Source organism: Anabas testudineus, chromosome 7, assembly GCF_900324465.2.
Source record: "Anabas testudineus chromosome 7, fAnaTes1.2, whole genome shotgun sequence".
Taxonomy (NCBI): Eukaryota; Metazoa; Chordata; class Actinopteri; order Anabantiformes; family Anabantidae; genus Anabas; species Anabas testudineus.
Genome location: NC_046616.1, coordinates 7,990,500 through 8,016,195, shown reverse-complemented (window position 1 = coordinate 8,016,195; position 25,696 = coordinate 7,990,500). Strand labels below are relative to the sequence as shown.

General features: G+C 42.0%; 1 protein-coding gene across 6 annotated transcripts in view; it reads right to left on the bottom strand.

Annotated features, from left to right (window-relative positions):
• LOC113166901 (helicase ARIP4-like) overlaps positions 1 to 25,696 on the bottom strand; it is a 53,573-nt gene that overhangs the window by 7,732 nt on the left and 20,145 nt on the right. For 2 of the 6 annotated variants that reach the window (XM_026367104.1, XM_026367106.1), the window contains exons 4-11: positions 7,239 to 7,482; positions 5,747 to 5,880; positions 5,425 to 5,598; positions 2,433 to 2,653; positions 1,912 to 2,094; positions 1,496 to 1,629; positions 427 to 620; positions 87 to 290 (exon numbers count right to left, since the gene is read on the bottom strand). In XM_026367104.1, the coding sequence (XP_026222889.1) occupies positions 87 to 290; positions 427 to 620; positions 1,496 to 1,629; positions 1,912 to 2,094; positions 2,433 to 2,653; positions 5,425 to 5,598; positions 5,747 to 5,880; positions 7,239 to 7,482 (1,488 nt within the window). Of the gene's footprint in view, positions 1 to 86; positions 291 to 426; positions 621 to 1,495; positions 1,630 to 1,911; positions 2,095 to 2,432; positions 2,654 to 5,424; positions 5,599 to 5,746; positions 5,881 to 7,238; positions 7,483 to 12,138; positions 12,159 to 16,451; positions 16,588 to 19,558; positions 19,855 to 21,477; positions 21,626 to 25,696 lie in introns of those variants that run through there. The other 4 variants (XM_026367109.1, XM_026367108.1, XM_026367107.1 and 1 more) reach the window with 4 other exon arrangements.

The window sequence follows — 25,696 nt, the reverse complement described above, 5'->3', positions numbered from 1 at the left end:
AGTCTTTTGATCTTCAATAAAAAGCTGCGCCAAAAAAAAAAAAAAAAAAAAACATCCTTAGAAATAAAACGAATCCGGTTTCATACCTAAGAAGTCAGGACGGACAAAGTCCACCATGCACCAGTACTCAATCAGGTTGTTCTGGAGTGGGTAGCCGGTCAGGACCACGCGGCGTCGGGTTCGGATGTTCTTCAGAGCCTGGGACGTGCTAGCGTGACAGTTCTTGATGCGATGACCTTCATCACAGATCACCACATCTGGACCAGGTCGAGCTAAGGCTCTCTCAATACCTGAAGGAAGACAATAGGTCAAATTTCGTTCAATAATATATTTTAGATGTTATATTTGTTTTCTTTGTTCCAGCCCCACTTCCCTTTTACTCCACCCACTTTCTTTATCCCCCTCTCTTCCGTATATTTCTCCCACCTTTGAGCAGCTCCTGCTGCCTGTCCTCTTCATCCAGGTCGATGACGACGGGTCCTGTTTTCTTATTTTTCTTCTTCCTTCCCGCCACAAAGCTCTTCTTCAGTGACAGGAGACGGTACATCTCGTAGCCCATCAACAGTACCCCTCCATCCCGAGCCCAGTCCTCCACCACCTTGGCCCTGGTCGCTGTGTTCCTGGGTAACACAGGAAAAGATATATTCCCTTTAACTTTATTTGTAATCAATGCAATGTTATAGCTGTTCACGCTCTCAGACATAATAAAAACAGTGATTTGTAGCTCCTTAAAGCAGAGCTACAATTAAAAAAATAAATAAATAAAATGAAAAGCAAATGTTACGGTGGAAGAGAAGAAGAATTAAATAAAAGCTGAAATTATGTCATAATAAAGAGAGAAAACAACAATTTACTGTTTTGTTATTGGTAATAAATTACCAATTAATTACAAAACACTACGACAGTCACTTCAGAGTAGTGCTTCAACAGCAGGGACAAAGGTAATTTAGTTAATTTTTCAGTCACGTCAGCAAGATATTTTTAACTAAACAGAGCGAGAGACAGAATGAGGTTACTGTGTCACATCCAGACGAGGCTGTACAACAGAACTGCATGTTCATCTTCAGCATTCCTCACATCCTTACTCTCCTAATCCCAAACACACACACGCGCACACACACACACAGACACAGACACATGGAAAATCTTTCCACCAGGAGCAGCTGTCGAGAAAGAGGATGATGGGGGGATGGAAGTATGACGAGCCAGACGGGGAAGTGCAGCGACAGGTCAGAAAGTCAACGCTGTCTTTTTTTCAACCAGATGGAGAAAAAGAGAGTTGCTTTGCATGGACGTAAGTGAAACCGGCTTATGGAGACCGAGGTTTTAAAGTCAACATGTGACCGTGGTGCGCGTATGAGCGTGTGTGAGGAAGTGAAAACATGCTGTGCAGGATTTAAAAATGTTATTTTATTATTTTATTATTATTTCATCATGTTTTCTAATGAATAAGTAACTTTTTATGCTCTCTTTAAAACAAGTTCCTGCTACTCACTTGTGTTCATCATTAAGAATGTGAACCTTAAAGGTGCGAGGTGTCACCAGTGCAGGGTCGGTATCTGGAGGTAACGCTTCTGGGGGCGGGACCCACGTGTTGAACTCTGACAGCCAGTTCTGCAATGTGTTCACCTGATGAGGACAGAAACCAGACATGATTCCTAAGCTAGTGCTGAAACTACAAGTGAACCACCTGAATGATTCTGGCTTCAAAAATGCCATAAAATCAGTAGCTATTTGTTTCATATCATATAGTTTAACTTTTAAATACATAATAGGAAAATTCATAGACACACGCACGTTTGAGACTGGCAAGACCCGTTTTCACTGTACTTGACTGTATAGACTAAAGTACTGTACAATAAAACAAGTACTGAAGTACAATCACATGCTATTTATTCCATAGGTGCTTACAGGTACGATGGCGAGCACGGTGTGAGCTTGGGTGTTTCTGAACAGGACGTCGATGAAGGAGATGACCTGCAGCGTTTTGCCCAGGCCCATGCTGTGAGCGAGGATGCAGCCGAAGCCGCTGCTGCTGCTGAAGCGCTCCACAGACTCCACCAGGTTGTCGTACAGGAAACGGATTCCACCGATCTGATGAGGGGATGGCAAGAGAGGAGACGGAGAATGAAGGGACGCAGACACAAATAAACAAAAACAAACAAAACGAGGAATAAATAGAAGGGAGCATTTGTGGTGAAAGAGCAGAGGTGATATCTCATTAAAAAGAAAAAGATCCCACTCAGCAGGCTGTTCCTGACTAGAAAAGGTCAAGAAATCTGAATTTTACTCAGACTGCTTAACTGAAGGCAATCATCACAGCATGACTTTATGGTACAAAATCCACATCAAAGGCAGACGCAGCATGGAAAACCTTTTCGCTCGCTTTGCTAGTTTAAATTATAATATTTTGAGTGGAGCAGTAAAAATACCTGGTGAGGTTTGACGGCTTGCGCCAGCTGAGGCGACAGGAAAATGTCCTCCTCTGTAGCCGGATGGTTCAGGTTGACCAGCACCCTGCCCTGAGCGTCTGGCTGGTTGAGGGCGTCGTTGGCGTGCGCGCCACTCGGCTCGCTGTCTTCTTCCTCGTTAGTGGACTCGCTGCTGACGTGGAGGATGGTGTCATCTTCACCCGAGCTCAAGTCGATGACATCTGGATAAACGTGAAGAGCGTGAAGGAGAAATATTCAAGTAAAATTCTTGGATGTGGTAAATGTTGGTCTTATTTGTGTTATGCAGTGATGTTTGTTGGTTTTTTGTTGCGTTTCACATAAGCAACTGTAAAAGCTGAAACAAAGCGTGCAGGATTTCTGTCATATGCCGCTGTCACTATGACAAAGTGTGCAATTCAAGATTTAGCCGACGGCTAAAAATCAATTACTAGTGCATTCGTTGGCCTTGATAAATTCATCTCAAGTCATGCGCGCCTCCATCACGAGCACAGGTTGCGTGACGTTACATCAATCACGGACGTCATTGTGCGCCTGTGTGGAGCGGAAAGACTGAGACCCATATCTGATAAAGCAGGAATTCAGCGGCAACGGAAAGTTACACAAGCTGACAAACTGCGAGGGCATGACGGGGAGAGGAGAGGTGTGTGTGTGTCAGTATGTTAGTGTGTGTGGACGAGAGAGAGAGAGAGAGAGAGAGAGAGGTTATATAACTGTAGTGAATGGCTGGTTATACAAGTAGGATTAGAGTGGAGGGGGAGACTGGTTATGCAACCCCAACTAGAAATGTCACTGTGCCACTGTGGTGCGACTTTGTGTTCGTTATGCGTGTGTGTAGAAGTGTGAGTTCTGGCTCATAACCAGGATTAGCCGGCTCTATTGCTCCACACACTGGCTCCGATCTGCTCCACAGACACGCTCTCCTTTCGTCTTTCTCTCCTCCCTTCATTGTTTTGGTTCCTCTCCTTTGCTTTTGGCTTTCTCAGATCCCAAATCTACATTTTATCTCTTTGTTCATCCAAGCGGTTTTTCTCTTTTGTCTTGTTTCTCCCAATCTCTCATTTCTGTGTGTGTGTGTCTGCAGCTTGCCTCCGTTTTCTGTTTCAATGAGGAAATACGTGTGTTTATTCCTAACCGAGTGTGTGTTTACCCCTGACTCTTTGAGTGACTTTGTGCATGTGTGTGTCTGTGCACTCAGGCAATAAGTGAACAGTACTTGATGTACCCTGTGAAGGTTTTAAATATTCTGATGCACATGGCAGCTAATCTATTAAAACACTCTCTAAACAGCTACTGGGGGGCTTTTTGACCTAGGTCGGAGTCTGTTCAACCTTGAAATAATATAAAGAAATCTGAACAACTTGAAGACTTCTTGTGTTCTAGTGATTAGCGTGTTTCATAAACTGTACTGGTGTTCAGTGTGTTGTCACTATTATTAATTTAAACAAAGAGTGTCTACTGTCCTGAGACAATGAATACACACCCAGAAATCTGCTGTGTTGTGGCTTCAGAGCAAAAACCTCAATAAAATCTCATTTCATTTTTTCCCTTAAAATTTAAGCTGATGAGATCATTTAATGCACCGACTTTCCAGACCTCTGACCTCAAAGCAATTTGAAACTGTGTGTGTAACTTATTAAACACGTGGCTGTCACGAGGTTATTAAGGGCTGCTTTTGCTTAATCTCAAAGAAACTGATGCTTCAGAGAGGTGTGAGGCTTCCACCGCTAAACGCTGCCAAAATACTAGAGCTGTAATATTTCCCTTGGATAGATCATTCCCTGAAGTGAGTGCCACATGTGCCCGTTGAACAAGGTGCTGGACTTTGCACCTGTGGATATGTTTTGCAGCTGGTTGTTACAGCACCTAAAACACTTTCCAGAACAAAAACTGTTCTAATGAAGAATATTGGAAACACACACTATATATATAGACACTTTAAGATGGATTTCAGAGTCAGTTAACTTCAGTAGTGTGTTTTAAAAGTAAAATGGAGAGGTGCTCTGCTGTTTGTCAAGCTAGACTGTATTAAAATGTTGTTTTATTATTTCATAACTGTGGCTTGTGCAATGCTACTAATAACTCCACTGACCTTCATAAACCAGGATCCACAGCCTTATGAACCTCTAATATTTACTCCATTAATATTTTGTAGCAGTAGTTGCTGGGATAACACGAATAACAGTTGCCGTGCCTTAAGGGCATGTCGAATGAGGACATTATGACATAATAAAAATGTTTTAGGGGAAGATGTTATTCACATCAGGGGGCAGTTTACAGATCATAGGATCTGGCAGCACCTCTACTGTATCAGATGTCAAATGTTGTGCACAGTCATTGCAGCTTTACATCCTGGTTTTGTTTAAGAATATACAAAATGGAATATTTAAATTAAAAAAAGACCTAAAGCTGCGAGTGGGAACTTCAACAACACAATCTTTGAAGGTTTAAATACACTGTTGAAAACAGCAAATTCATCTTTAAATGTCCAAAACTTGTGGCATCTGTAACAAAACCCTCCACACGTTGTATCAGAGATCACACTGTTCTCATTTGGCATCTCAGGAATTGGGAACTGGCGTCGCCCAGCTATGCTGGCAGCTCGGAATACACAACTGGATGATGTGCAATAAATAAACTTCACAGTTCTGTGTCCATATCGGTTTTATGATGTTCCCACAGCCACTGACTTACTAGCCCACTTACACAATCACAAAAGGCTAAAGGGCAAAGAGGCCCAGAGGCCTGCAACAAGTAGAGCATGATTCAGACTCCTGAACCTCTCTGTCAACACATACCGACACCTGACAAATGACATTTGTGTTTTGTCTAATCTGCCACATTTTTTTGATTCTTGCAGACTGAAATGTGCTTCTGGATTCACTGGCAATAAAATAAAACCCTCATTTCAAGGTGATGACACTAGAGTCTTTGTATATGTTTTGCGAAAAATCTGTGTGTGTGTGTGTCTCACCTGTTTTGTGTCTGTGCTCTGTAGTAACACATGAGGGTATGTTAGTCTTGCTCTCGTCCTCGCTGATGCCAGTGCTGCTGGAATCCAGGCAGATCACCTCCTGTCTGGTTGACTTTGCTTCTCGCAGCGATGCTGTCGATGCCGCTGACGAGGACACGTGCTTTGTCACATCACCTGGAGAGAGGAAGAGCAGCAACGCAGCAGATCAAGAGAGTGAAGAAAGAGGAAAGTAATGGTTAGGATCAGGAACTTTAGGCATGCAGGTTACAGGATTTGATGCACTAGCGGATGCTCTATAGTGTCTTTGGGTACACGTTCTCACCAGTTGTGTATTCAGGCAGCAGTGGTACGGGGAAATCCTGTTTTCTCTGCTGCTCCAGACGTCGCCTCCTTTCAAGCTCCTCCTGCTGGGCAGCTTTGGTCACTGCCTCCAGCTGATGCTCCCTCAGTAACTTCCTACACCGACACAGAAACGCAAAGCATTAGTTTAAGATGGGAAACACATGGCTTCCATTGAACACGCATTAAAATGATGAATAACAATCATGACCACGTCATAACAAACAGAGCATCTTGGCTGCTGCATTATTCGCTATTTATTTTATATGGACATGTAATCCAATTAACTTTGTGTATTGTGACTCACAGCTGTGAACACAGTGAAAAGTATCACTTCACTCTGCAGCTCTCAGGATCTTTCTACCGCATTTTAGCAAATTGTTTAGGTTTAAGGAGAATTATAATTGAACAGTGTCCTGTATCTGCTGAAAGTATTTTTTTTGAGTGAGAGTGCAGTGTCTGAAATTTATCAAATATTTTCTCATTATTCATCAAAGAAACTAGCTTTAAATAGACAACGTTCTATAAAACATCTTAAAAAAACAGCAATTTGAGTAAAATCAAAAGGGTCAATGCTAGTTCTTTAGAGCAGATGCACTAATGCATACTTAAGACAAAGGGGAACCTAGTCAGTAGACAGGGAGCTGTTTATAATGCATACAATTGTGGGGCCAACAGAAGAACACCCTTTAGCAATTTGGCAGGCATAACATCTAAAGAACCTAAGGACGTCTTTGCAACTGCATCATTTAAAGTGCACGGGGCAAGTGTGTCCAAATAATAAAATAAGGCCGGTATGATGGCAGGTGGTGATTGTTAATAACGAGTAACGGGGGAATACTTGTTGACTAGAAGCAGGATTCATTGTAAACTCCATAGTTTTAAGGAGGAACCCAGGGTTATGGCAATTTATCGCAATGATGTTGGAAAAATAAGAGGCTCTGGGTTCTCTTACAGTGTTGTGTTATCCAGCCTGTGCTTTACTTCTTTATCACATCCTATTATCCAGCCAACAATGGGTGTTATCAGAAATACAGTAAGAGTTGAATAAGCTGGGTGAGTATTAGTTTACTCTGCACCTCAGCCGCATCATTCTCAGGGGAACGTGTCGTAATTCCTCTGATCTCAATGTTGACGGGGAGCCGTCTGCCCAGCAAAGAGTCAGTTTTAAGAGTTTTTAAAGACCTGGTTTAACCTCAACTTTGTTATCAGGCAGGTTGGAGGCTGGATGTGTTGGTTACAGCGAACAGAGCAGCTCTGTGGGCTGGAGCCTTAGTCTGTTTAGTTGTATTGTTAATGTTGATTCGTATGGATGTGTTGAATTGCTCGACAATAGGGATCCAGGGACAACAGATGAAAATTAGCAAAAACTAATAAAAACTGTATTTTATTAGTAACAGCCAAAGCGAGTATTCATTTGGACTCTTTCACTAAGATGACTGTCTAAGGTCGAGTGAGGATGTGCAGCTCAGCACCTGATGTTGCGTCTCATGTGTGCCGGCTTGGAGCTCCTTTTCTTGGTTCCTGTCAGGACAGAGGGAGGGGAGGGACTTTGGCTGGCCGGTCTGGAGCGGGGTCTAGATGCGGGTTGAGTGGGAGGAGGGTGTGCTGGCATCTCCCCCGAAGGTGAGGTAGATGGGGGAGGGGTGCACTGCCATGCAGCCGGATCGCCTCCCTGAGTCTCATTCTCAGTGCTGAAGGGGGCATCGTGACTCTGGTCTGCAAGAAGACAGGAAGAGAAGACGTAACGGTTATAGTAGTATAATAAAATAATAAATAGTGATGTTCCCGACAACATATACACACAAGATGTTACTGACTGAGATTCCTTTTCTTTTAACTCCAAATCTTGTACGATAAAAGGCAGGTGTAGCTGCCATCTGTGTTGCTGTGGAAAATGTCTTTCCACAAGTCCCATCTTCATTAAAAGCAAATGTTTGGATTGATGTTGTATTTAATAATCTCTTTGCAAAGACGGGGTTTAGTTCAGCTTGATTTGTGCTTCCACAGGAGGGATTTAATCAGGTTTTCTGTCTGGAAATATAAAACTGGCAGCTTAGCTTACAGCTTTTCATGAATAGTGCTTGAAAATCTCCGTCTACCAAATAAAACAGAAAGCTGAGTGGTATTATGCTTTTTTAACATTTGAAAAAGCATTTTGAACATATTACCAGCAAAAATGTAAATGCAGACCTGAGACAAACTGTGAAGTGTCATTCTACAAAAGTAAGCCAACATTTAAGGACATAATCTGAATTGAGACTCATTTGTGTAGATCGGGTGGGTAAATATTAGAAATACTTCTGAATATATCGCTCTCAATAATAAACATATAGTTGAATTATCAACCTTCTGAGTTTTATAAGGTGTATCTAATAAAGTGGGCACTGAGTGCATACATTTAGAACAAACTTGTTAGTTTGCTAGTTATAAAATGCAAATCCACCCAAAGCCTTTCACAGTCCAAGTTGTCTCCTGATTTGAAAAGGTTCACCATTAGTCACTTACGTACATTCAGAGATTTAATAAAGGAACTGTTCAAGTTGAATTTGCGTAAATGTCATTTTATTCACACATCCTTGCTGCGTTCCTTCTGTTTCTTAGGACTTGTTTTTGAGCTGCTTCTGCTTCCATGACACTGGTTTGAGAGTCTCCAGCTGAATTCTCTAGAAGTTTAAGTTTTTTCATTTAAATTTATTCAAATCAACATTTGACCAAATGCCATTTGCAAAATATGAAAAACCGTAATTGACCTTTAATTATGTTTTATATATATATATATATATATATATATATATATATATATATATATATATATATTATATCTACTCTTCAATGCTTATTTAAATGTCTTCATTTCTATTTCTCACTGTTCCTTCTACCCTAAACTTGTAGTTCACTTTCACTGTTCTTCTTGTTCCTTCCCTCTCTCAGTTGTTCTGCCAGAGACACACTGATCCAGATCTGAGGCTTATGTAAGAGCTGGATCATAAATATGGAAGGCTTACGAAACACAAGACAGGACACTAACACTGACACACCAGCGTGGGCCTTGCCATAGTTGTGGGGATACTTGTTGACATAATGCATTCCCTCGCTTTAAGCATCACAGTATGAATGCCAAGCTGCAACTCCACTCAAACACTCATTTGTCCTCACAGCAGTGGTTCTGAACTAAAATCTATCAGCACACACACACACACGCACACACATTCCAGGGGACGAGTTTTTACATGAGAATATAAGTCATACACACATAAACACATGAAAATATGCAGGTTTCCGAAGCCAAGAATCTGCCTGGGATGACTGGACAAACATAGATATGCTGCCAACACACACACATAAGTTTCCATTTCACCACACGCACACAAAGAAATGCACAAAAGCCACATTCACTGCATGATACCTGGAAAACTGGAATTGTTCTGTATGTGAATGTGCACATACGAGCGTGCACACACAGACATGAAGGCTTGAGATGAGCTTTATATTTATTTTTATATAAAACTGTGTGTCAATCAATTGATCTGGCTGCTAATGACAACAGCTTGTCTTAATACTTAGTGTGTTTGTGTGTTGGTTGTCGTATGATGATGTGTCTCAGACTAGCATTAGTTACTAGGCAAGAGGAAAACCAAGTAAACAAAGAAGAGAAAACACATCTATCTCCTCAGAGATACAGAAATCCGCATCTAGATTAGCATCGACATGCATGCAGAGGTAAACATGCTCGGGAGGTTCACAGGTTTACTTTGTTACTAGTAACTAAGATGATGGACTGTCAGAGAGCTGGTCCATCACTTCGGTCCAGCTGAAAGATTTCAGCCACAACAGGACCGACTGCAGTGACATTTTATGCCTTAATTCCTCCGAGCTTCCACCATTAGGTTGGAGAAGCTAAAACATCTCAACAACTATTAGATGAAGAAGCACAATGTGAGGTGTTTCTTTAAATATCCTGTTAACAGCAATGGAGACCACATTAGTTCAGTCGAACGTAAGGACAGATGAAGAGTATTCCTACAATGCTTTTCCATGCTACTAGTAATGTTTATCATTTCTCTACTGCTTATAATATAAAGTTGCTGTTTAAAAGTTGTGAAATGAGTGATAAGTGATCAGAATTAAAAAGAGGCTGTGAGTTCTCGTCAGTCCTAAAGCGTGTGCAGCACTTCGATGTCCTTCCTCTATTCGGCTTTCGTTGCTCTTGCTACCTTGATCTTCTTCCATTTATCTCAATCAAAAACAGGATGTGCAAACATTGTGTGCCTCGAAAAGCGTAAACTGGACACAGGCCTAGTGAAGAGCCTCTTATATGTGAGGGATTTGATTTAGAATTCAACTCAACCCCCCTGTTTGTGTTTTCCCCGAGTCTTCCTCCAACTCTACCTTACAGAACAGTTATGCAATGATTCCTGAAATGCAGAGAGCCACAACTTCGTCACCACAGACACACACACACACACATATTTGTGGAAAGCACTGAGGGGGCAGACAGGAAGAGAAAGACAAGGGGAGAGAGATGAAAGCGAGGTCATCATTCAAAGGAGAAGAGAGAGAAGCTTTTCAGAGCGACAGCAGGTGGACACACACTCAAATGCACACACACTGTGTGGAGCAGGACGACGAGAAGCCCACATATAATTCACTACAGATAGAAGGAGGCACTAAATAAGAGTTTTAATTATTTAAAAAGATTAATTTGATTAAATTAAAAATACTGTTTACACATGATAATGTTGTGTACTGTGCGGAAGGAAGTCGCTAAGAATCCTCTGCAGGATGTGAAGATTAATGAGAACATGTGAGTGGCCACACTTACTGACCGAGCTGTCAGCAGATCGACCACATTTGGTGAAAGAGCTTTAACATTTAATGATTTTCTTCTAGTTCTGTTCTAGAAAAGAAAGGGCACTGGTTTGAAATGAGAGCAGCTGGAAGAGGAGACAAAGTCTTGATCAGCATCAGGCGAACTACATGTTGTTTAACTTGTGTTCCTGTTCTGTATGTTTCCATGTTAGTGCTACAATGATTAATCTATTGTTAATTACTGTTAACTTCTCTTCACCCATTCCACAGTTCTCCATGTAATGTAATGCCAATCAAAGATCAGGCCGCATTTGTGCATATTTGTGTTATGAAATATAATAATAGTACTAGACAAGCAGGAAGTGAAAAGACAACATAAGAATTTATTGCAATAACAAACACAATTATGTCACCTACATAATTAAAACAACCGTCTTTATCCTTGGATTTTTACAAGATTGTTTGCACCCCCTGGTGTCAGTATTCTATGTTTATACTATAACATCATGCATTCAGCTAGTTATTGTTATATATACTAGTTGATTCCGGTTAATTGTAGGGGACTGCATTTAGAAAATCATGCAGACAAACATGTTTTTCAACCTCCCAGATGCAAGTGAATAATTTATTTATCTATCTATTTTCTATACTTCCGTATCGGCTCATTCTGTCACTATTAATTTACTGTACCCCTTCTCACAGGTGCTCAGAGGATTAATCTCATCTCTAAAAAATGAAAACTAAGAGGGGAAGGAGACAGGGTTTGAGCATCAGCAAGAATCGGCACATTCACAGCAGAGCAGCTGTGACTTTGTGTTGCACCGAGGAGCATGGAGGCTTTCAAGATGAAGAAGCTCACACATAGATGTACAGACTCATATACACAGACTCGCAAACACACACCGTGGGGAGAATCTTACCACATTATGACCAGCAGTAGAGACAGGTTATACAACATTTACACACTCACACACACACATTCATAAACCATGTTATATAACTAATCGTGTGTTCCATACTCCTCATTGAGAACCCGGGAAACTGAAAACCTCTGGAGTGATGCTAAATAAACACAGACACACACACTTTTGGTGCGGTCCAGATCATACAACACAGAAACGACAGCACTCAAATAAAAAATAACCACTCAGATCAAAACGACTCTGCGTGATGTCAGAAACACAAAGATTACATAAAGCAATTAGGCAATCGCAGCTGCATCAAACCCAACACCACAAAAACTAGTGCCATAAGAGTAATTTAGAAGAGTCTACTTAATCTTTATTTAAAAATCTACTACAAAGGTTTTAAATTCGAATGGGAATTGAATGATCACTTTAAGACGCTACCTGCCTTTTGTTCAGGTCAAGTAAGGTGAAGGTACGTGTTCTCTGCTGGCACATGTTCAAACCACAGCGAAGAATAATTATACTCCTTATTTAGAATTTCAAAACTAATTCATGAGCTCTTTTACTGTTGCTGAACCATGAAGAGGCAGATACTCACACTTCAATTGCAAATGTTGATTTAAAGTTTAGCCTAATTTCAGCTTGTGATGCTTACCCATCTCATTAAGAAACCCTCCTTTGTGTACAAATCCAGAGAGGTGTTATCTTAAGAAGGGAAAATCAGAGTTGGAGAGACGATTGTTGCCATGCGACTAAATCAAACTCAAATATTGTGCTGCAAGTGATGAGGAGGAGATGCAAAGATACAAAGAGATGAAGGCAAGATAACCAGTGACAAAGTATGAATGCTGGTGAAACCTGCATCTCCCTCACTGCTGATAAACACCGAGCCGGGAAAGTGGGAGTGCAACCGAGTGTCCTGACGAAAAACAGAATCACCAGCAGTCACAGAGTAAACAGCACCCACAGCAAATGTTCTAAGTCATTAACTTGTTCTGTTAGACACTCCCTGTGGGTTATGCACATGCTGCTCCTCACGTGATCAGTACAATATTTCATTGGGAGATGTGTGGTTCCTGAGAACATGAGGCCATCGACACAAAAATCACAGCGAACTGTCTATTTTCTCAGGAAAGGCTCCATGCAGGGGGGATGTCTTCTGCCACCACGAGGTTATATAACCACAACTACGTTTATGATAAGTGTTTATATAACTCCTCGCGCTGTGCTGACGAACACGACACCGCAACCATGCAACAGTGAGCGTGTGTTTCAAATAGGTGGCATTCCCTCAAGTGTGTCAGTGTTATAAAGAGAGGAAGGGAAAGAAGCCACACGGAGTGCAGAGGTAACAGATACTGCATGTCCAACTTGAAAAACGGCAGTATATAGTACAAAAACCTGTATAAAATGTGTATGTATCCTGTGTGTCCTCGACACATTCAAACACAGCACAGGCTGCGTGCTGGCGATTTGAAGTTTCGTCATGAAAACAACTCCGGGCTGCACATAATACAGTTTCTAGCCAGCGATCAGCTTTCACAGACAAAAAAGCTCTTCTTTAGAACAGATGGGTAAATGTCTGCCCTCCAGCTTGAAACACAATCTGTAAAGTCATCCACAAACATTTTCCTGAGCCGCTCCATTAATAATTACTACACGCTGTGACAGAACTGACGATGACCTCTGGTTTGCAATCTGGCTTCTTAAAAAGCAAACAAAACAAAACAAAAAGTGGGATCAACAAGCTGAAATTCAGCAGTTGTAGAACAATTAGAAGTGATTGAAGGGTTTTAGATGGGACTGTCGGAGCGGGAATTCATTTTAAATTACATGAACCACAGTAAAGAAGCAAACACAAACTTTATGCAACCACTTCAGGTCTCGTGGAGTTACTTTAATACTCTAGAGATGTTGAATGAGACTTTTTACTACTTTTTTGAAAACGTCAGGAATGTGTATTTGGGTCACTACCTGCTTGAGATTTATTTGCATCCATAAATGATGAATTTAGACAGCTGAGGCACACACACACACACACACACACACACACACACACACACACACACACACACACACACACACACACACACACACACACACACACACACACACAACACACACACAGAGGAAATGTGAAGTCCTGAGTGCTTGACCTACATACCAGGTTCCCTTTTCTCACAACCAACCACATCTCTCTATGTCTGAACTTTCTCTCCTTCCCTCCCCTCTCTCCTGCTGCCCCCATCTCTGAATCACTGACCTGCAACACTAAAAATAAAACTAGACCAATAAATAAAAAAATTTAAAATAAAACTAAAGTTGACAGTCTGTCTCCATCACACGGCTCCATCCTCTGCCAGCTTTTTACGTAAGAACGTCACAGATGACGCAGATATTGACTGAAAAGTATCAGAGAATCCTCCACATCACTCACACACACACACACACACACACACACACACAGACACACACAGACACACACAGACACACACACACACAGACAGACACACACTGTGTGTCTGGTTATCCAACACAGATGGGGGATTCCAGGAAGTAGACAGGAAACAGAGGGACACTTCAGTTACTGTAACAGAGCCCTGTCATTCTTAATTCAATCATTTAACCCAAAAATCGTCCTGAGACTCTCAGCTGGACGTTTCTGGGGAGAAAAGTGAATCAATTCTGTCTTTTTACTGGGGAACCATAAATCTCAGTTATTCTCTTGTTTTAAAAACCTGGACTGGGGACTGTGTAATGTCTGACTTTTGAAATGAGGCCATCTAAGAATTCCATTTAAACTGATTTATTTATTTTTAATCAGGGGTTGTTTTCTTAGAAGGAAGGTTACTATTTTAACACACTTTTAAGAACCTTTACGCTCCAATTCGTTTTACTTATTTACTTATTTCTGAACACGTTTCTGTCACACAATGACATGACCTCAGTCTTTGACGGCCCTGTTGCGTTCCTCATTTTCTCACCTCTCACATTTCCATCTCATCGTCCTCGCCTCGCTCAGCCCTCGCTGGCTGTCTTTTCTCCTCCGCTTCCTTTCTTTCCTCTTCTGTCTCCAATTGTAACTGTCAACACCTTCTTCTCATTCTGTTCCTGTTCAATTACCTGTCTGAACACTTCTCAATTCAAACTTCTTTATCTTCTATTTTAATTTTTCCTTCACATCTCTCCTCTCTTTTCACCTGTCACCTTCTCTCCTAACTTCTGCTCCTCTTGCAGCATTACACGCCACTTCTCCTGCACTTCTTCTTGTGGCAGCCCTCCTCTCCCCCTTGTCCAGGTACATGTTTGAGCGCGCTCACTTAGTTGACTTGTCCTCCTCGTTACATAATAAAACTTCCTGCTGACGTAACATTATAAAACACTGAATTACACCTCATAGGGGAGGAAGATGTTCGAGACATTCGCCTTACTGCAGTCATTACAGGATGTAATTACATCTATCTGTCTGACAAAGTGATAACTGACACTGGCACTAACAGACTGATGTCACATCACAATGTTTGTCCTTCGCAAATGGAGAAAGAAGCACACAACAGAACAATGACGAGATCTTTTCTATATACTGCATTTGAACTTTACCTCGTGCAACAGATGAAACATTTTCACATATCTACTAATTACAACACGGACAAATGAGTGGTACTCTGCAAGATGCATCACATCTCTAAAGCACAAGCAAGTTTAAAAAAACAAATCAAAGACAAGAAAGTTAGGTTTCATGGTTTGGATACAAACAAATGCCAATAAATTCTGATTAAGTTCCTGTTTGTATTCACAACTACAAGTTACTCCTAGCACAAAAATCAGAGCATCACTCCCTTTCATTTTAAGTTACATAGATTGATTTATTTCTCTGCATACATATGAAGAAAAAAGTCACAAATTCAATACTTATCCATTGGTTATCATCAAATGTGATGTAATGTCTACTTGTTGCCAAACTATTCACCTGATGTTTAAAGATACACTGTATTTGGTTTTAATAGTACAAGCACACAGATCAGAAAAAGCGCAAGAGAAAAATAAAGTGGGATTTATCAGTAACCAGCAGCAGCTGATTCAACGAGGTGTTAAAATGTCAGGAGGGGGTGATATCAGATGTCAACATGATACAAGTGGAGATCGAGCAGAAATGAATGTGAATGAGGTCAGTAGGTTGTGTTAAAGTAGAGATCAAGACACGAAACGTCTCCTATTCTCTCTTCTGTTTCCACCTCAATATGCCGCCGTGCACCGTAAGAGACCCTGCTTAGAGTCCCGTCAGCCTCCACACGCTCACTCAGTCTCCCTCAGACAGAAAGTTGCTCTCTAACACACAGACAGGCCACCGACGCTGAGGCTGGTTGGACTAGAGGGGACGGTTATGTAACCGCTGCCTCTGGCTGTTACACAACCGGCATGTTCACAAGAACCTAACGTCCTGTACGCGCAAACACAAACACAAAGATGTACCGCGTCACACGGACGCGGAGAACACACACAGGAGCTGCAAGATGCAGGCGAACACACTGACGTTTAAAGAACACCTAAACACACACAGCCCGCTGTGGTGAGCGGTTCTGCTGTGTGTGTTTCCAGACGTTTATATGAACACTGTGTGTGTGTGTGTGTTGACAGTGTTGGGATTTTCCCACTCACGCTACACTGCACTTTTTTCTTACAACTGTTTTCAAGCTGTAGCAACAAGAAAGACGCAGAGGAAGATTTAAGGTGGACGGAGCAGAGAGAGAGAGAGTGGATTATTTATAAGAATAAGAATCTACCTCTATAATCATATGAAACAAACATACAAACACAGCAAATTCTTCCATCTGAGAAACTAAAATAAATAAATGTTAACAGTCAAGAGAAGCACGTGGGCTACCATTTCTCTGTAGCTTATGATGTAAAGTCCCTTGAACGCGTTACCTACAATTAAAAATGTCTATAATTAAAAATCCGACAAACCTGTCTGCAGGGGTGAACTGAGGGGAAAGAAAATCATAGCGATCAGACAGAGAAAGAAAAAAGCTAAAGTAGTTGTGGAAAAGCAGCTGTGGCCTCCTTCCAAACTTAGATCAAGATTTAACTGGGTTACATAACCTAAAAAAAAAATAATGTTACGACTAAAGGAACTCTTTACTTGACAAACAGCGCACACACACACACCTCTCTTATATAACACACTGGCCTGAATGAGTTATTAAGGCTGCTTTATTTGATCGAGGCAGGTGAGTTATGAAACACGACAAAAGGGGAAGTGAGGAAAGGTGGAGAGACAATGACGGTGTGAGAGAGAGAGAGAGGGGTGAGGCGAGGTGGAACAGGCTGTTTGTAGGCCAGTGTGTCAGAGCTGCTGAGGAGGAGGAAGAACAGGAGGAGGAGGAGGAATGAGAGCAGGAGGAAGAGGAGGAGGAGGAGGAGGAGGAGAGGACACGCACACACACGTCTGGATGGTGCCACCCATTATCACTGCGCTGGTCATAGTATAGCCTGTTACATAAACACTCGTTGGCAGCATTCAGAACACTGCGTACTTTCAGCCTCTGAACAACCTCGGCGAAATCTCACCTACACAAATCCAAACCCCCGAACCACCAAAACACCAAACCACCGACCTCTATCGCACAAATATCTGCCATAATAAATCAGATGCACATTTTGGCTGCATCGCCAGATTCACAGTTTGTCCGACCTGATGTCTGACATTGATTAAAACTTCTTGGGCGAGCTGATGAATAAGCGTTGTTTTTAAGAGCTGCACATGACTGCAGCTAGTCTTTGTGTTTATTTACTGCAGGGCTTGTTTTATGCTGAATGAACTGTGCGTACTACTAAACAGAGGAATGTCAGAGCTCTGGAACAGATCCTTCAAACACGAGGGTGAGTGCTGGTTCATGAGCCTCAGAATAACAGGAAACTATTTGAGGACACTGTCATTTAGCTGCTAATACACATGACTGGAAGATTTAATTGATTATTAAAGCAGCTCTTCTCAAGCTTTTATTTATAATCACACAATATCTGATTGCAATGTGAAATACCGTGACTGGTTCTGGCTTGACGCAACCACTGCCCACATGCTTTAATCACAGCACTGTAATAATAGACAAGACAGAGGCAGCTGGAGATTATTAATCGGCAGGATTAAGAACACCGTGTAGCAGAGAGACAAAAAAAAAAAAAAACACTAAGGACGAAAGCTGCACTTACGGGGAATAAGTGTATTATCTAAGATGCTGAAACGTGTGCAGAGAGAAAAGGAAAGAAAAGGGAGCAGAGAGGAAAAAGGGAGGTTCAGTGGTGAGATAAAAGAGAACGTGAAAAGAGGAAATTTACGTTGACGCAGAAAAAAGAAAGCGGCTATACCATGTGACAGGAGGAAGCAGGCAATAATGACATGAGGGGAGTGGGAATTAAAGCCGTGTGGCTGCTCTGGTGAAGCCTACTGTGCTGTGACTTAAAAAAAAAAAAACAAAAAACAGCCATGCTCCACGTGCTGCCAGTGCCGGTCTGAACAGGACAGGTTGTTCCCTGCCCGGTGTACGGAGCAGAACGTACGGGAAACAAAGTTCCTTCATCTTGTAGTGTACCACGGCTGCTCTGAAAATGTCTCACTTTTTCTTTTCACAATAAACTGTTCATCACAGATTGTCTAAGCACGCAGATCCAAATCTCTACTCACAATAGGTTTCAGGAAGAACAGTGTGTTCTGTTAGTTTCTGTCACTCCACGGCATCTAAAGTCAACAGACTGGATATGAGATAAAACCTAACGGTAGGGAGGTTTTAAAGAGTGTTCACGTCAATATTATTTAACACTTCAGGATATCACAAAGGCAGCCAAGGTGTTTTATAATTCTCGAATGCTCAGTCTCCTGACCTTTATCCAATCGATCGTGTGTTTGATCTAATAGAAGCCCGTGTCTGCGAGCTGGAGACTGTTCAGTTTATATTAACTCGTCCCCAGTATAAGAGAGGTGCATAAGAAGGCACATAACGTATGCACTTCACATCTGACATGGACACGGACTCTGTAAAGGGCAGCACTCTATTAACCTCACATTCACTGGAATATTTCAGTGTGATGAGACAACAGAGGGACTGTCACTGACTTCCTTACAGGCTCTACTGATAAAGGAGACAAGACTGGAGCACAAAACCTGTGCAGCTGCACAAAACAGTCAAAAATCACATTGTTGTTGGCAAAACAAACAGATTTAAACTTAAGTCGAATCTGCACGTTGTCTTCTTGCCTCTGCTGTGCAAAAACACTAAGTAGTTATGCACTTTGTAGAATAGAAACTCTTTCTAGGTTTGACTTTTATCCATTCAAACTGCAGACTGCAGCACGCTCTGTCCCCGTCTGCCGCCTCACGCATTTATCCCCCTAACCCACTGGTCTGATGAACCATATGTTTTCCTGCCTCCACATGCTCACACTTCCAGCGTGGCCTAATCCCACACAGACCGACCAATCGCGCAACGGCATTGGTTTAGGTAACCGTAGAAACAACCAATGGGGAGGGCGGGCCGGAGACGACAACACGAGAGAGAGAGGCAGCCGGCACGCGTGGGAGAGACTGGCTGAAGAGGTGGAAGGATGACGGACCAGAGAGTGGGGGAAACATGGGACAAACTGAACACAGAGAGCAGGACTAGAAAAGGACGGGACAGAGGGGAGCATATTCTGTAGAGACATAAAAGTGCAGAAGAAGAACAGAGAAGTAGGTGAATGTTTAAGTAGGTATGGATCCAGCGTTACACAACGACGTTAAGTAACTCAACTCGGCTCATGTGAGATGGGTTTCAAACATCGACCCTTTTTGTTAAAGTTCTGTTTTCCCCCCATTTCCCTCCTCTCTCGCTTTCAATGCAGCACCTCTGCAGCCAAGCATCTCATCAAATCTCCTATCTGTGCAGCTTGATCTCCGTTTCTAGCCTTTCTGGGCTCCCTTACCCTCTCCTCCTCAAACGGGCCCCACCTCTGTGGTTTTATCACAAACTTTCGACCTCCTCTTCAAACTGTTTGCTAACCCTTTCACTCAAGGGGGTCAGGGCGATCATGTCACCTACCTGTGAACGTCTCAGATTCGTCCAGGAGCAGCATGGTTGTGGAGTAAAGAGAAGAGCTGGTCTCCCTTTGCTTTCCTGCTTCTTTTCTAAGTCAGTGTCCAACTCTCTAAGCTGCGTCCTCTTTTGGGGAAAAACACCTTAAGAAGAAGTCGACAGGAGGTGTATTTCTCCACCCGTCAGCCTTGTTTTACACTCAGCTGCTCCTTAATCTACTGCCTCAGTGACTGACTAACTCACTGACTACTGACTGACTGCACTGTGCGCTCCTCTCCAGTCAATAACAATGTGAATGTGAGGCAGAGGCAGGCAGGAGGGTTGGCAGCTGAAAAACTTACATAACCCTTCATGCTGGAGGCGGGGCCCGGCTGAGGGGGTAGTCGTACAAACGGCTGATCAAGCCTCATCTCCCGCCCCCCTTTAAAAAAAAAAAAAAAGAAGAGAAAAACACTCCTCCATAACACTCCTGCCCACACATACTGTACATGCTGTCTGTACGTTGGTTGGACAATCAGTAAAAAGATTTCGAAGCTTTAAACAGTTTCACAGTTTGTCATTTGTTGGTCTAAACAACCTGAAAACTGACGCACACACACACAAGTGCGTTTGAACGAATGATCCTCAGTAAATCAATCAATATGTAAACAAACACTTATGAGATGCTCATTAAGGCAAAACATCGACTGGACCAAACATCTGGACACACGACCGAGCCAGAGAGTGTTTGGCTGAGCGCGTCCAAAGGACAGAGAGGAGGAATGTGGCCGCAGAGATGTGTGTCAAGGTCTCTCAAACACCTACAAAGTGACTCCAACAAATCTCAAGCCCCACCGTCACATGCTCCATGATGCCCACGGTGTTCTTATATATGTAGGTAGTAAAGTAAAAGGTAATGATTAAATATACCCACACAATTATAAGACCACAGTGCTGTAAGGCAAACGCTTTATCTTCAAAGACAATTACACTTTACACAATTTTTTTCTTGGATCTGCGTCAATGTTTTTTAAAAAAGCACAAATTACTTACAAAATGTGTACATATACTTCTTTACCATCATTAGATGTTACCTGTTAAAGTACCACCCATCTTCATTTTTTGGATTGGGTTTCATGTACAGTTGCGAAACATAACTGCTGTAGAACCACAGCTAGACCACACTACTAACTATATGGTGTAATGCATGCACATTTATCAGATCTTTACAATTATAATATTAATAATAACATACTTTATTGATCTTCTTAGGGGAAGTTGTGGTTGAACATTTGCCAAACAGTATATTTTGGCACTACTACAAGCTTACTGCGTTTTTTCCAAGGACACCTCAACAGGTAGCTAGAAGGAACCGGAAATTGACCCACTCAAAGGAGGGGTTTGCAGACGACTGCTCTAAATTTTTTTATTTACTGTTTTTTTCAGAGTGAACACTGTTAAGCAAACAGGGAAAAAGTACCCTACTCTCAACTTGTATTAGCTGTGTCCAACACTGGAAACTAGCACTAACAAAAACACAAAGATAAAACTAACTAGAATGTACTTTTACAAAAAAAGCTGCGTCAAAATACTAAATGTGAAGGTTTGAAACTACATAAATCCACATTTAAGTCCTTGTAAACGGAGCCAGGAGTAATTTTTTGGGAACAAGAAACTCATGCATCTATTTCATAACATGCCTTATGAAACCTCTGAGCTCTGATCTGCCTCGGTCATAGATTTGGCACTGCACCACATATAGGTCAGTATGATTGGACCTCCCTTTGCCTGTATACATGATCCCATACAGTGATAAGACACATCAGGAGAAGAAATATCCAGACTAACAGAGATTAGAAGAAACAGGCAGATGTTTAGGAAAGAAAACCCTGTCAACCAGCCAGAAAAGCCGTCAACCGAGCTCAAAAGAAATTCAGACTACTCACCCATGTCATGTGGCTGCAAGTTTTTTTGTCTCCTACTGTGGTGAGAGAACCATACCTCCTCCTTCTTACACTTTCTCTCTTAAAAACTTAATCCAGCCGGTTTGGGTGCTGTGTCTCCTTCACACTGCTAACACACTTCCTCGCTGTCGTGTCTGAACAGAGCGTGTCAGAGTGTGTGTGTGTGTGTGTGTGTGTGAAGCTCACAACATCTAGCTCTAGCCTCATCTTGCAGCTTTACCGGTGCTCCAGTGAGGACAGAAGGCCATTGGGACAATTACAAAACAATGAGTCGCTGAAAGCTGCCACAGGCTGCCGTGTGTAGGAATCCCCCGCCCATCGACTGTGCTGCTTTTCCTGTCTACCTCCTCCTTCTCCTCCCCCCTCTCTCTACTTCTCCCCTCCCCCAGCGAACTGACATAGGGGCAATTGTGGCGTCAGCAAACCACGCCCCCACCAGCGAGGCTGCCTTAGGTAACAGGGGTAATGGGGTTCAACCAGGAAAAGATGAGCAGAAAAGAGGGTGACAGAATGAAAGAAGAAACAAAAGCAGGACGTGGATGTAAAATCATTATTCTGATTAGTTACTGCATCTATAGTCTTGTTAATTTGTGATTATTTAACTGGGATCCTGTGAATATTACAATTTTCTGAACAATCTGCTTTCAAAATAAAGTGTAATCCTTCATGTCTGAAACAAGGAAGACTGAGAAATTAAAAATTACAGAGCTGAAACTAATAACCTGTGATGACGATGAATCATTATATGGTTTAAGGCAGAAGTTGTTCACATGTACAAATACCTGGGTTATCTATCTTAACAACAAGCTTGACCAGACAGACTCTTATCATTTGTAGTGACTCTGTGTCAGGGGGAGCTATCTCTGGACCTCGAGAGCTACAGTCCCGCTCCAGGTCCAGGTCTGTGGCTGCAGCAGACAGAAAAAAGCTGGACAAACCCATAACGAAGTGCAACTCTGTCCTGGGGTGCTCTGGACCCATTAGAGGAGGTGGGAGAGAAAAGGATGAGGGCCAAACTGTTGATCTATGAACCTATGGACAACCAGCCCACCCCTACAGGACATCCTGACTGTTCTGACCCGTTAATCCTGTAGCACTCATGTGAAAGATATGAATTAGTCTGTGCTCCCATCAGACTCCAAAATCTACATCACTGCTCCTAAACTAACTACAGACGGATTCAATCCACGTCCATCTCACATTGTCGCTTTATTGCCATCGTCAACCCTCCTCCACAACAGTCTGTTCACATCTACTCATTAATATCTTGCTTTTTCCATTCTCTTTGTTATGTATCTCTCTATATTTGAGTCTTATTCTAGGTGTTTCTTTAACTGAGCCTTGTTCAGCTGAGGTAACACTTCAATGCCCCCATGTGACCACCACAGTGTTATCTTATCTAGGGCACAGAATAACTTATCTCTTGGTTAAAGTAAATTATCTGTGACAGTTTTAATGTTCAGTCAGTTTCTGTCGAGACTAAGTGAGAAGGGATCGGGATTCATTCTCAAGTTTAAGTCCTTCCGTCGCTGTAGTTGTTTAGTTTTGGTGCCACTTCCTGTGCATAGTGAATCTAAAGTCTCATCAAAATCAAATGTGTAAGAATTTATTTAGTTATACATTGAGATTCTTCCATTTACAAAAAAGGTAAAGTGATTATAAACCATGTAATAACCGACTGTGCCTAAGGGAATGAGGCAATCAATATGGACAATAGAAATAACATTACAGCTGGAGAAATTAGATATTTTCTACTCAGTGCAGAAGTCAGTGCATTTGGAAAATTCTTCCTTGGCTTCACAGGACGGTATCGCACATCGTAAACACCAATGAATGTGCCATAAACACTCAAATTGCCTCAGACAGTAAATCTCAGCAGTACATAAATGAATGATGGATGACAAGAATCGCAAAGTTTACACAAGAAAAATGAAAACTGGACGATTAGCAGACAGAGAAAAACCAGAAAGAGAGGAATCTGCAAAAAGAAAACATAAGAGGGAGGCAGAAGAGAGTGGAGCAATGAATATGTGAGTACACGAAAGCAAACGATGGTAAAAGAATAGCAGCTGAAATGATGAAGTTAATGACAGTAGGACATAAAAAAATAAATCAAGAAACAGAGTCAAAACTGTGACAACAAGGGGAGGAATCCTGTGAACTCCTCGACCCTTTTAAACCCACCGTGGTGGGGTGGGATTATCCTTCACAGATCACTTGCAGACACACATGCAGGGTGGAAGGGGAGAGCCCGGTCTCACATGGCCACACACACTAACCCACATTGCTGCTGAGCCTGGGGGAGGGGCAGCAAAGTGAGAAATGGTGTGGTGGGGGAGGACGGAGGAGGAGGAGGAGGAGGCTGCGACAGCATCGGCGTGAAGCGGAGAACTGCCTGGCAACATATGAACACGTCCAGTCATGCACACACACACACACATTCACCTTTGCCACACTACCACAGTTCTGGCTTCCCGACATGCCTCCCGCGAGGAAGGAAAGCTCACATTTCACTGTTTACATAACCTAGATTGACCAATGGCGGAGAGAGAGAGAGAGAGAGAGAATGAGAGAGAGAGATGGCATTTTGGGTCGCAGTGTTTATTTTATTTTAGTGCCAAGAGATGGAAGAAGAACTCAGATCCTTTCATTACACTGTTGGCTAAAGGTTAGTATTGGACCCAATTTGGCTTGCTATAAAAAATTCTCACAGTCTTGTACAAAATTATATTATAAAAAAAAATAAAAAATTTACATCATACATAAAACAAATCTCTAGAACGACCTTTTTGCACCTGATAAATATTGGTTAAAATTAGGAGCATCCTGTCTCAAAGTGATGCTGAAAAACTAGTACATGGATTTGTTACTTCCACACTGAACTATTGTAATTTATTATTAATAGGATGTCTCAATAACTCCTTAAAAATCCAAAATGCTGCAGCCAGAGTTCTGACTGGAATCAGCAAGAGAGATTATATTTCTCCTACGTTAGCTTCTCTCCTTTGGCTCCCTGTAAAATCCAGAATCGAGTTCAAAACCCTTCTCCTCACATATAAATCACTTAATAATCAGGCTCCATCTTATCTTTAAGACCTTATAGTTCCATATTTTCCAAGCAGAACTCTCCGTTCTCAGGCTGCAGGTTTACTTGTGGTTCCTAGAGTTTCCAAATGTGGAATGGGAGGCAGAGCCTTTAACTATCAACCCTCTCCACATTTAAGACTAGACTTAAAACTTTCCTTTTTATAGTTAGAGATGGATCAGGTGACTCTGGACCATCTCCTAGTAGCAGTATCTCAGGTGCTGGAGCAGTCGTCTATGAACCCCAGGGTGAGGGGTTTTACTGTATTCCCGGTTCCTCCTGGCTACTTACTGAGTTGTCCTTGGACACCTTGCAGCCCCAATATTTACTGTCTGGCAGCTGTCCAACCACAATTTCCCAAATGGGATCAATAAAGCATTTTATTATTAAATCTTAAACACTTCAAAATGCCTTGAGATGACTTTCGTTGTGATTTGGCACTATACAAATAAAATAGAATTGATTTATTTTTTATTCAAATGTGTATTTGATGTTTAATGTTATCTAAAACGGCAGCAGTAGATAATCAAATGAAGTGGATCCTTTCCACAGTTAAAGTCTTTTAATGTGAAATACTCTCTTTGTGTTTCCCTGGACAGTGGTGGGAAGGTTAAAAAATTCTATGAAAAAGCTCCAACTAAAAGATATCACAAAAAAAATTTGGCATCAGTCTTCATTCCCAGTTCCGACTCCAAACTTCTGATGTATTTAACACTGCAGTTTGGCTTTGGGATTAGCACTCTGAAAATCAATCATTTAATCAGCAATAGAAATACAAAGATAGATAGACGGAGGGAAACGGACACAGAGAGCAACAACAAAGAGTCATGGGGGAAAAGCGTGCTACCGAGATGTTGCGGGTGTGGCGACATGTTACAAAGTCCCAAAACAGACCACAGGCCACTTCAGTTCCAGTTACTAAAGCCAGTAAAATTATACACCACCATTTACTGTACGCCGGTCACCAAGAGGCCCAAAAAGCAGCAATGAAAACATGGGAACAGACTGTGGTCGTGTTAGGCAGCCGTCAGGTGTGTGTTCCTGAAAACTGTCAGCACATGTCACTAATGTTTCTGTGAAGTGATGAGGAGGAAGCTGAAAGTTCAGAGTAGGCAG